This window comes from Mauremys mutica, chromosome 1, assembly GCF_020497125.1.
Source record: "Mauremys mutica isolate MM-2020 ecotype Southern chromosome 1, ASM2049712v1, whole genome shotgun sequence".
NCBI lineage: Eukaryota > Metazoa > Chordata > Testudines > Geoemydidae > Mauremys > Mauremys mutica.
Window position 1 is genome coordinate 204342532 of NC_059072.1, and position 12404 is coordinate 204354935.

General features: G+C 43.4%; 1 protein-coding gene across 1 annotated transcript in view; it reads left to right on the forward strand.

Annotated features, from left to right (window-relative positions):
* Window positions 1–7900, forward strand: part of LOC123362152 (SH3 domain-binding glutamic acid-rich protein-like) — a 46360-nt gene extending 38460 nt beyond the window's left edge. Inside the window, 3 exon segments of the mRNA XM_045002496.1 lie at window positions 1138–1167; window positions 7158–7291; window positions 7293–7900. Of these exon segments, the coding sequence (XP_044858431.1) occupies window positions 1138–1167; window positions 7158–7291; window positions 7293–7416 (288 nt within the window). The 3' untranslated portion in view covers window positions 7417–7900.
* The last annotated feature ends 4504 nt before the right edge of the window (window positions 7901–12404 follow it).

The window sequence follows — 12404 nt, forward strand, 5'->3', positions numbered from 1 at the left end:
GTGGCCAGGAACAGCAGGGGAAGGAAAACTCCTGTGGTTGTCTATGAAAGTCACCTAGGTAGCTGCTGCAGTAGAAACAACCTTCATATACTTGGTCCTCTGCTTGTCACAAGGAACAGTTACACTTTGACTTCTGAAGAGTATGAATGCTGCTCTAATCAGTGGCCTGATCCAAGTGTTGCCTCCCCCTCTCTAGTCTCCCATCTTTCTTTCTTTCTTTCTTTCTTTCTTTCTTTCTTTCTTTCTTTCTTTCTTTCTTTCTTTCTTCTCTCACTCCATCAACATCATCCTTTCCCTCTCTTTTCTGGTACCTCTTTTTTAATCCCCATTTCCCACCTTGCATGAAATGAAGAAGGCTAACCTTCTTCACCCTGCCCATTTCACTTGGACGTTGTAATTTTTCCCTACCTTTTAGCTGTTTGTTGTCCTTTCTCATCATAAGGTATTTGGGGCAAGGACTGTGATTTTGCATGTGTTTTATGCAACATCTAGCAGAACAGGGTCCTGATCCTGACTAGAGTCACTAGCTACTACTGTCATATACTGTTTGTCTTGCTGAATTTTAACATCAGACCTCAGTCTGAGGCTCAGGCTGCAATATGGAATCCTATTTGAATCATATCCCAGTTGAACCAGTTTCTAACACTGTTTGGCAAGCCAGTGGGGTCGGGGCCAAACTATTTTAGAACCTTGTTTTCAAAATTGTATTATAGCATAGATGCCTGCCACGTCTCAGTAATTCCTTAGGCCATAAGCAAACTGCCTCACTTTTCCCTCAGAACTCACTATATACATGCCCATAGCAAGTATTACTTTGATTTTGCAGGGTGGACAATTAGGAGAAAAAACAGCAGTGCTTTGTAAACTGAGAAGAATTGACTGGAAGTCATTAAGTGACAAAAGATATAGGACTCTATTATCATAATTTTGTTGTCACTTTTCAGAGTAGAACCACAGTGTAAGTGTTCTTTGGGAGTGAGTCCCAAGGGAACAATACCTCAAAATATAGCTCATTATTCCACATAATTGCTTTAATTTAAGTTGGTTTTAGTCTCACCTATGTTTTCCCTCTATGACCTTTGACATTTTTTCTTAGATCTGCCCTTTTAAAAATCTTTTCTGTATCTTTTTGTGTAGGAAAAGGAGGAAGAACACCCAGTGACAGAGGTGCAGTAGAACGTTCAGACACTATGTTTTCAATTATGGTGTGTGCATGCCTGCAGTGCCCACTCATCCCCATCTACTCCAACAGAACTTAGCAAATTCACAAATCTCTGTGACATCTACCCACTTCCAAAGTCAAAATACTGATATTAAAGTCTGGTTAGGGACAATTATTGTTCAGTGCCCTTATCTAACTGGTTGAGCAGCAGACCTTTGACCTTGATAATTAGAAACTAAATGAAAAGAATCTTTCTTTCAAAGGCTCTTTAATAAAATTTCCTGTGGGTTCTCAAGACACTCATTTCCTTTGAAACTCATTAATTTAAAACGATCTTGATTATGCTTTACAAATATCTTGAAACCTTAAAAACCATCCTTCCAGTTAAGGTGTTGTTGTCTATACAGGGCAACTTTTCCCTGCCCAAGATTCTTAGAGCCTATCCAGGATTGCACGTTTATGTTCTAAATCTTTCCCTAATATCCTCAGTAAGGTTAATTACTCTTGGGAGTTAATTGCTGATTCATACTGGAAAATAGCCAATACATCCTAAATATCTCCACAACACTATGTTCTCTCATAGATTTATTATATATACATGTGTCAAAGTTCCTTCCCCACTCTGGACTTTAGAGTACAGATACAAGGACCTGCATGTGAACTCCTAAACTGAATTACCAGCTTAGATCTGGTTTTGCTGCCACCACTCCCAAATACCGGTACTAGCTCCCTTCCCGGGATAGTCTTGAGAGACTTCTTCACCAAGTTCCTGGTGAACACCGATCCAACCCCTTGGATCTTAACACAAGGAGAATTTAACCATCCCCCCTCCTTTCCCCCCACCAATTCCTGGTGAGTCCAGATCCAATCCCCTTGGATCTTAAAACAAGGAAAAATCAATCAAGTTCTTAAAAAGAAGGCTTTTAATTAAAGAAAGAAAGGTAAAAAATCATCTCTGTAAAATTAGGATGGAAAATAACTTTACAGGGTAATCAGATTCATAGAGCCCAGAGGAACCCCCTCTAGCCTTAGGTTCAAAGTTACAGCAAACAGAGGTAAATCCTCTCAGCAAAAAGGAACATTTACAAGTTGAGAAAACAAAGATAAAACTAATACGCCTTGCCTGGCTGTTACTTACAAGTTTGAAATAGGAGAGACTGGTTCAGAAAGATTTGGAGAGCATGGATTGATGTCTGGTCCCTCTTAGTCCCAAGAGCGAACAACCCCCAAAACAAAGAGCACACAAACAAAAGCCTTCCCCCCCACCAAGATTTGAAAGTATCTTGTCCCCTTATTGGTCCTTTGGGTCAGGTGTCAGCCAGGTTACCTGAGCTTAACCCTTTACAGGTAAAAGGATTTTGGTGTCTCTGGCCAGGAGGGATTTGATAGTATTGTACACAGGAGGGCTGTTCCCTTCCCTTTATAGTTATGACACATGGCTATAGTCAGTGTTGTGTCATGTAGACCTACAAGGTGCCCATAGCTAGGGATGCCCCAGCTTTTCTCTGTTCACTCCTTCTATCAGCCAGTGCCTCAGAAGAGTAAAAACCCTTTTGCTGTGGTTTCCAACGCTAAACTTGAGAGATTTGTTAGTCTCTAAAGTGCCACAAGTTCTCCTGTTCTTTTTGAGGATACAGACTAACACGGCTGCTACTCTGAAACCTGAGAGAAGTGAGACTCCCTTGCAAAAGATGGAAGGAATCTGCATCCATTTATTGCTGTGTTGATGCTCTTTAGCCTTCTCCCTAGGTTCTGCTCCAGCATCTCACTGAACATTCATACATCACAGCAATGTCATGCAGAGCTTTTTTTTTTTTTTTTGAATGTATCTCTACACTTGATGTTGTAAATTTAATGGATTTGAATTTCAAATCCAATATGCAAAACCTGGAAAGATGTGAGTTGTTTGTGAGCCTTCTTGGATTGTTCTCAACAACACTGGCCAAAGAAATCCTTCTTAAGGATAGACTGGAAATACTTCCAAAGATGCAGTATGAAATTCCATTTGGATGGGCATTTTCCACTTCAGTTAATCTAAGGGGAAGATCATTTTAGTGCTTTATAAAGTTTGCTTTATAAAGTTTGATTTTGCAGGAATGGTTCTTTAATGTAATTATGTTAAACTGGCACCTTCGTACTCACACCCACGTGTGTATTTAGTTACAACCATTAACTTTGCTGACTCAAGCAATTTTTTTTATAGAATTGCAGAGTCAACATAGTTCTGGGTTATATTCTGCCTCACATACCATCATCAGAACTTTTAACTGAAGTCTAGTTACTCAATCTTTAATTGTTGGTTATGCACAACCCTGAAAGAACCCACCTTAATTTTTCACAATGTGGGTGGACTTTGTGGTAGTTAGTAATACTTTTTACTTGCAAAGGGAGCAGATTTGATCCAGAAATCACTGAAGGACAATAAATGCAAAATATTACAATGCCATTTTAGTCACTTTCAGAGTAGAACTGCCTTTTAAAAGCTTCACTTGCTATGCAGAGGAAGACAGAGCAAACAGGTTTGTCTACTCTACACTGTCATTAAAAAATCCACGGAACTGAGTTTCAGGCCAGCTGACTTGGGCTCACAGGACTATAAAATTGCAGTGTAAACATTTGGGGTTGGGCTGGAACCCACACTTAGAGGCCTTCCTTCCTCATGTGGTCTTGGAGCCCAGGCTCCAGCCTGAGACTGAATGTCTACACTGCAATTTTATATCCCTCCAGCACGAGTCCTGTGAGCTCAGGTCAACTAACCTATGACAGTGGTGCCCATGCCAGGGGTCTTTTATTACATTGTAGACGTACTCATAGGCTGTTTCCTCTGTAGTATGGAAATGGCAACTATCAGATAATGGCTTCATTGGCTGGCTGATGTTCCTTAGTCAGAAAGGGTTGGTTTTTTTTCATTTCTGAAATTCATTCTATATCTCAAAAAGCAAAGAACATGTTGGAAACATGGGCTTATTATTTGGCTCTGAATGACTTCAGGCTTTGCAGTAGCTTAGATCAAAGAATACATATAGTTTGGCCCATCCTGATCTTGATTTCATTGTTTCTTAACACTTCCTTTATAACAGTTCTCTATTTGTAGAAGGCTTGCAGTATTTGAGTTCCTCTTTTCCCTTATTGCAGACTAGAGGAGGGCTCATATTCAATTCCTGTTGTTACTTCACTCCCATGTCAACAGGCATGCATGTTGACTTTCTCATTGCTGTAGAATAAGGTCTTATCTAAAACAACAGATGCTTAACATATTTGCATACATGTGTATTCAAAATCTAATCTTTAGCATCTATTTACAGCTTAGATGTATCTTTTCCCCCAACAGTTCTGTGAAAGGTGTTTTTATACCCCAAAGCTTGCCTCTTAATACTGTAAAGCTAGAGCACTGTGTGTATGGGTTTTTTTTTAAAAAGAAAACCTGCATGAAATGTATCTGTGCTATTTTTGTTTTTTACACTAATGAATGTGACATCTGCTAGATACATAATCTAGATACAGTTGCAGATTTAGGGATCTGTATTTCAAGACTGCTCATTTTTCTTTCGACTCTCCTGTGATCACTTTTGTACCCCCGTTCTACAAACAAGGAAGAAGAAGAAGAACAGGAGGAAGAGGAAGAATCTTAGTACTTTTGTATGGCTTTTTTTTTCTCCAAAGGGTTTTTCAGGTAATTATGAAGTCAGCTTGCTTTAGTTTTTAACCAAGCGTAAGGAAACATCATAGACTTGAAAATCCTGATTCTGCCTGAAATTTCACCTAATATTATTACAAGTAACACCTCAGGTGATTAGAATTGAGATTACAGACAAAAGAATATTTTCCTGTTTGTTTACTTTGTACATTTGACAGCACTTTGCGTATAGTCAATTTACTGTTCCCACCCCCATATAGTCAGTCAGTTTTCCCTATTGTTTGTGAGTCTTTTAGACAACCGAAGGTCAGAGAAATATATATATTTAAATATGAAAAGTGATTTGTAAAATCAAAAGTACATCAGGAAGCCTCAAAGGCAGGTGTAGTGTGTGAAACTACTTTTTAACTACTTTTTGACTAGATTTTAAGGGGACAGTGCCCCTTTAACTTCAGCAGATGGCTGGTTTTTATATTTATTTTTGCAATAGGAGGAAGGTAGGAATCCAAGCATTAGCCCTTATACATAAACCCTCTCCTTATCCCTAAAGAAAATACAGAAAGGGTGTGGCGGTTTCCATACTCAGTATTTCAGGGACCAATCAGGGTGACCAGATGAGAGGGAGAAAATATCGGGACACATGTGGGGAAGGGTCTGCCAGCGGAGCAAAAAAATAAAAAAAAAAGCTGAGTGCTGCCAGCGGAGCAGAAAGAGGGGAAAAAACAAAAAAAAAGGTGAGTGCTGCCGACGGAGCAGCAATAAATAAATAAATACAATAAAAAAGGCGAGTGCTGCCAGTGGAACGAAATATCAGGACAAATTGCGTCCCGACCAAAGATCGGTCAGGACACAGGACAAACACCTAAATATCGTGACGGTCCCAATTTTATTGGGACGTCTGGTCACCCTAGGACCAATACTTATCCTTTTCACCCCTTGTTATGGCCTCAACCATGTATAGATGTCGTCAGAGGGGGCAAGTCTCCTAACTAGTAAGCTGAGATGTTCAATTCTACCAAGGACTGCCATTATCACTGCTCTGATTTGGCTGGTAACAAGCAGAAGACAGAGAGAATCGCACCCTCTTTTTTGGCCAAGTGGATGTATTTAAAGTGTACTTTTATCACTAGTCCCTAGAGTCATGCATCTTTTTTTTTTTAAATACCTAAAGCCGTATACTGTGGTTTGGATAATTTTTTTCGATTGATTTGATTCTTCCCAGATTTTTTTTGCCCACATTGATATTTTGCCAATGGATCAAAATCATAGTGATCTGATAGACTTGCGTCACCTACTATAACTAAAGAGTTGTTTTACAGTAGCTGCATACTAAGTGCTATTCACCAGTACATTGAACTTTCCTTCCTTCCTGCACAACTGGAATATTTACATGGTTTGTAAAAATGATAATTGGTGCTATTCAAAGCACTTTTTTATATAAAAAGTAAAATTGTCCATGATAATAATAACAATGATAATAATAATTAATAATTAAATAAATTAATAAGTTCCCATTTTAAACACTGACATCTGGAAATGTAAAGGTTAAGATTCTCTGTGAAACTCACCTAGCACATATGGAGCTCAATTTTTCCCTTAGAAATAGCCACGCATCTCCTACTGGAGTTGTACGTACATTTCTGAATGCATATGCAACTCCAGGACTGAGCCCATTCTGTATTAAGATATAGACACAGCAGTAGAAACTAATCATCATACTCAATATGTCCGATGTGGGTGAGTTCACTCCATTCTTCATCACTGCAACTCCATTGACTTTGAAGGGTTACTCCTGACTTACACTTGCCAGGTGAGAGGAGATAGGACCTCTTAATGCTTCCATGACCGGATGGCTGAGTGTTTAATATTGTTAATTTAGTGTTACATCAAAGTATGTTTTTGTATTTAATTCCCCAGGTTTTCTTTATTTTTCCTTCTTAAAGAAGAAAGGGTGATTAAGAGCCAGATCAGCTCCCAACTGGGAAAACACTTGTTTAGGGAATGGGAAATTCAGCGTTTCTAGCAGATTGTCCCCTGGTGGGACAGGTTCTCTCCTTCTTTGCAGTACAGGCAGAAGCTGATCCAAAGCCCCTTGAAGTTAATGGAATTCCCAGTGACTTCAGTATCTGGGCTTCCACCCACAGCAGATCCATGGATGCCAGGGTGGAGACCCAGTGTCTCAGCACAGCTTTGTGAGGGATGAGGGGCCAGCCTTCCCACTTTTCACTCTACCCCCATCCCAGCACTGGGTTCCTCCACGGCTTGGGAATTAACGTGCCCTAATGTTGTACAGTGCTTTGTATGTGAAGTTCTATGACAGTGCTAATTTTATTTATATATTTGCTTTTTCCTCTTCAGGAAGCACAAGTCCGTGCAGCACCAGAGAAAATAAAAACACCTCTTCCCCCCAAACAACCCACCATTGCCTTTCGCACCAACACATGTATAGACATCTATATAGCCCCAAAACACAAGACACCACTCTGCCCTATATTATATATATATTTGGTATTCTGGTCTTTTGTTAAAGTGGGTCATCTTAATTCTGGCTGACAAGATCTCAGACTTAGCTTTATATGTTCTAACAGTACCGTCTATGTCTAATTTTAGATTGTAAGCTCCTTGGGGCAGGGACCGTGTCTTCCTCCATGTTTGTACTCTGCTAAGTACACTATCGGCACTCAGTAAATAATCACAGTTGTGCTTTGAAACTGTATTAGAAGATAAAGAACTTCAGCACTGAAAACTCCAAAGAAGATCCCTGTGTACAAGCTTTGTGTCGCTTATCTCTGAACTGGCCTTTAAAAATTAATGTGATTTCCATTGTACAGTAGTTTAAATAAACACATTTTAGGTCAGGTCTTCTGTTTGTCCACAGAAGCGTTAATCTAACCATAGTACATGTCACAGTTACAGGGCAAACTGCATCTTAGTTCCCTTTTAGTGCCTCTTGCATGACGGGCGTGACTTCCTACACTTCACCCTGCCCCACTGTTTCCCCAACTATGTTAATGCAACAGGCCAACTGCATTTAGCACCTGTCAGTCCTTTCGCTATGGGGACCTGTGACCAGATTGTTGATTAAAATGACTCAAACACTGCCTCAGAGCAAAGCACTATTTATTCCTTCCGCCAAAGGTACAAAACACGTAGAGCAAAGCACTGTATGCCTGGGCCAGGTACATCTGCATCTTTCCTTGCCAGCTTTTGTTAGTGCCCCTCAGACCAGCTAACCCCCCATCTCTGGCTGGGAGAAAGAGACTGTCCTGATCAGATCAGCCTTTTCCTCTCTGTATGTTGCCTTGCCAGACTGTCAGCTTTTGCTGCTATCCTGGGGCACCCCCTGGCACTCACTCAATCCCCAGCCTTTTCTAGCCTCCAGCATCCTCTAATGGCTTATCATTCCCTTTGGCTTCTCTTTGGAAGTTTCCTTTGGAGTCTGGACCTTGACTATACCTTGACCAAGAAATTTGGATCTTGACAAAAAATAGTTGACTACCCAGGCTGTAGGAGAATACAAGCCAAAAGAATTAAAACTAGAAGTGGAAAAGAATGTGACAGATGTCCTGAGTCTGTGTGGCTTTCAGCCTTTTCTGGGATCTTTTCAGTCTCTCCCCCACAGCTCCTCTGGTGCTATTTGGGGTGCTCCCTGCCAGAAGCTCATTTTGAATGGAGGGGCTGAAGTTTGAGGCTAGAGGTGTGCACCGAGAAGTCTGGGGTGCAGAGGGAACTCAGGCAGTGCCAGGAACTCTGGTAGCGGCAGGGCAGCAGGCGCTCACCTTGGCCTTGAAGATGCATGGCAGGCTGAGGAAGCAGTGTGGTCAGGGTGGCTGCAGCAGCATGGTGTCCCTGCCCTCCTGTCCCTGGCACCCAGAGCAGCCACAACCTAGCTCCCTGTCTCAGCTGCTGCTTTTATATAACTAGAAGTGGCTCTTGTCCTGGAGGGGAAACAGCCCTCACCCTGACCTGAATTATGTGACTCCACCCAGCCACCCCTTCCCCATCCAGCCTGGATCCAGCCCCCACCTCCAGGTGCCCCTTTTCTTCCCAGCTGGGCTGGAAGAGGAGCCAGGGCCAAGATGCCCCATATCATACCCTTCCCAGGTATAGAGGAAATATCCAGGGGCAGAAACATAGGTCAGCCCCATAATATTTCCATTGCAGGGGGCAGTAGCCTCCCCCCACCACTGCTTTTCAGTAAGAAGCAGCTCGTAGGTCTTGGTTCCTTCTCTAGAGTCATTCTTTCTCTTTCCCATTATCCACACCTCTCCTTATCTATCCCAGAGGCCTGATTGGGTCATGAACCCATTTTCCCCACCAGGGAAGGCAAGGTATGTGTGTCACAAGAGGGGCTGAGACCCATTTCCCCTTAAAGGGCGAGCCACCCTATGACAGCCATATTATAAAAGTCTGTATAAGACATGGCAAAGCTACTTTTTACCCAAAGAGCCAGAAAACCTGACAGGCAAATATTGACAGTGCACTTATATCTCAGTGGAAAACCTCCCCCACAACAATGCTCTCAATTGACTACAAAGGAAGGAAGAAAAGAAAAACAGGCCCATTTCTTTGGCTCCTGTGGCCTGATACTTTACTGCCCTGCACCTTATGTGGTCATTTACACCAATGCAAAATGAGCGCTAAATAGGTGTAAAATGGTAACAAATCAGAATAGTAATGATTTACATCCACTTCATAGGGGGGTAAAAACTATTCAAGGTCCAGGGCTATGTGAATTCTTCCCTTCAAGTTGTTTTTGATTACCTATCAGCCTTGAAGAATTCAGACCTTTCACAGAGTTCTGTTAGAGGTCATTCATTGTCAGTGAGTGGAGAATTCTGGGCCAGTAGTGTTTTATACGCTGCACTTAGGACTGGCTGAAAAATTTCCATTAAGACTGTTTTTTGGAAACATTTTTGCAGAAAATTTTGATTTTTTTTGTTGAAAACCAAAAGTCCAAACCCCATTTGAAATGCTGCTACTACTTCATGGGAGTTGTAGTTCAGGGGCCACGTCTTCCCATTTTCCTCTATGGACCCAGCTGGAATTCATCTCTCATGATGCACTGTAGCCATGGAAGCGTCATGGTATGCCACCTCCCTGCATCAAGAGGAAAGACCGAGATGTCTCATGAGAGATTTAATCTGAGTGGGAACACCAGGCCATAGGGAAGAGTGGTAGCATGCGTTACCATGGTGGCATTTCGGAACTGACATATTTTCATTCTTAAATTTTTGTTTTGTCAAAAACTCAAAATGTTCCATGTAAAATTTCAATGAAAATGACTTTCTGATTTCATCAACATTTTCCATTGTGGATAGCCCCCTCCTTCCTATTTTCTGACTGGCTCCATCCACATTGCATTCAGTTTTGTACAGGCATAAATGACTGCAATCAGTGGTTACCCTTCATACATAAGTGGCATCATTCTGGCAAATTACAACAATGTGAGTTCCAATTTCTGTGCATATTTTATCCCTCAGGGTAAACTCCATACCTCAGCAGGATATCAGTCCCAACCCATGTCCCTTGATCAGAATCTCTGCCACAATAAAATCTCATACCAAATTAAGGGTTTCAGTGTCTATGGTGGGTTGCCAACAACCCACTACATCCAGCATTCTGCCATTTGCCATCCTACTTACCCCAAAGTAGGGAGTTCATTTCTGAAATCTCTCCTGGGAGGCTTCCTCCCTGGTCAGATGGGGTTTAGGATGAAAGACTATGGTGCATAAAGAGAATGTATCCCTCTGTCCACATCCCCAGTTTTTACCTGAGATGTCCTCAGACTTTCATCTCAATCAGGTCATTCTTCTTATAGAAAACTGTGTAGGGGGTATCAGTCGTTAAAGGCCCAGCTCATTGATTCACTGAGTGGAGATGATAGCCACCTGTAGCTTGTTCATGCTGAAGAATGTGTCCTGAATCCTGAATTAGCAGGCTGGGAAAAGTCGGTAGCTGTAGGGCTAGACTAGATGTGAGGCTTATCAGGTAGGGGTACCAAATTTGTCTTGGCCAAGATGGTCAAGCTGGTGTCCGGCTTCAGGGCTGGCCTTAGGCCGATTTGCCCGATTCCCCCGAATTGGGCCCCGCGCCGGCAGCGTCTCTCCCAGAAGCAAAGCTCTGCGTCTCCCGGAAGCAGCAGCTGTTGTTGCTAGGCAACGAGAGATGCTGGCCGGCAGAGGGCTGAGGCAGAGGCAGCCCTGGCTGTACTTGCAGGTCATGAGGGGGAAGGGGGAAGGGGCGAGGGGGGAGCGGGGAGAAGGCACATGTGCTTCGCAGCCTTCCTTCCCCTCCCCCACCCCCAGCACTCACCTGGAGGAGACGCCGAGGGAACTTCTGGTCCGGTGGGAGACAGGAATCTCTGCAGTGGACCTCACTCACCTGAGCAGCTGCTGGGGCTTCCAACGGCGAGTGTTTGACCCTGTGATTCCCCATAGGTTTGTAATATTGGGTTGGTTTTGTGGTTTACGTGGTGTTGGTGTTTGAGTGTGAGTTTGTGCCTGCCTGTGTCTGTTTCAAAACTAAAGTCGGGATCATGTAACCCAGGAAAAAAGCCCCGAGCCGGTACTTAGTGCTGTGAACTCATGTGAGAGAGAGGGAGGTTTGGAGGAGGAAATCAAATACATCAAGAGGGGAGAATGCAAAAGGTCTGCAACACAGCAGGCTGAGACTTTTATCTCCCCTCCCCCCCCCTCGCAGGAGGGGAAACTGAGGCACTGAGTGATCAGATTCCCCTCTCCAAATTATTTGCAAAGGAGGAGGACAGGGGCTCCTATCCAAACCAGTTTCCTTCCCATCAACTCTGCTTTCCCTGCTGCAAGACCGCTGTAGGGGCTGAATATTTCCATTAAACCATGGCTCCTTCATTTGCCCTGCAACAATAAAATAGACCGGCTTGGGGGGGGGGAAATAGCCCCCCCCCAAAGCTTTGTGGATATTAAGGTTTTTTTTGCGAGGGGGGCATGATAATATTCTAGATCAATCAAATGCCCAGCTCAGCTTTCTAGCCATCCAGCAGCTCTAGGGCAGGGAAGGAAGGTGCTCTTGGTGCAGAGTGGTCGCAAAACAGGGGTGAATTTAGTGGGGGGTTGAGGGGTCCGCTTGAAATCCCACCCGATGCAGCCACACAGAATCATTGGCAGCGCTGGGAGAGGCCAGGAGTTGAAGCAGGTGGCCTGGGGGTGGGGGGACATTTGCCCTCAGTCCTGGGCTCTGGGATGGACTAGGCTGGGTGGTGGGTTCAGTCTAGTCTTCCAGACTGTTGCTCTCACTGGGGTTTGTGGTTTTCATCTGGCTCCACCGAAAAGATCAAACAAGCCCAGTAGAAAAGGGGAGTGAGAGAGGCAGGAAGGGGTTTGTAAGGGGTTTAAGTGACCCATCAGCGAAAGAGTAAAACCAGAGTTTGACTGGGTTTCCCCCCAGCCACCACTCCTGCAAACACTGGGCAAGGGGCAGCTCCATCCCCCACTGAGGCTATGGTGAGGGGCAACAGGGGAGGAAGGAAGCCACATGGCAGTCCCTTCCCCCGAACACCACCCTCCAGCCCCCAAACTCTGTCCCAAAGCCTGCACCCACCCCTCCGCACTCCCTCCCAGAGCCTGC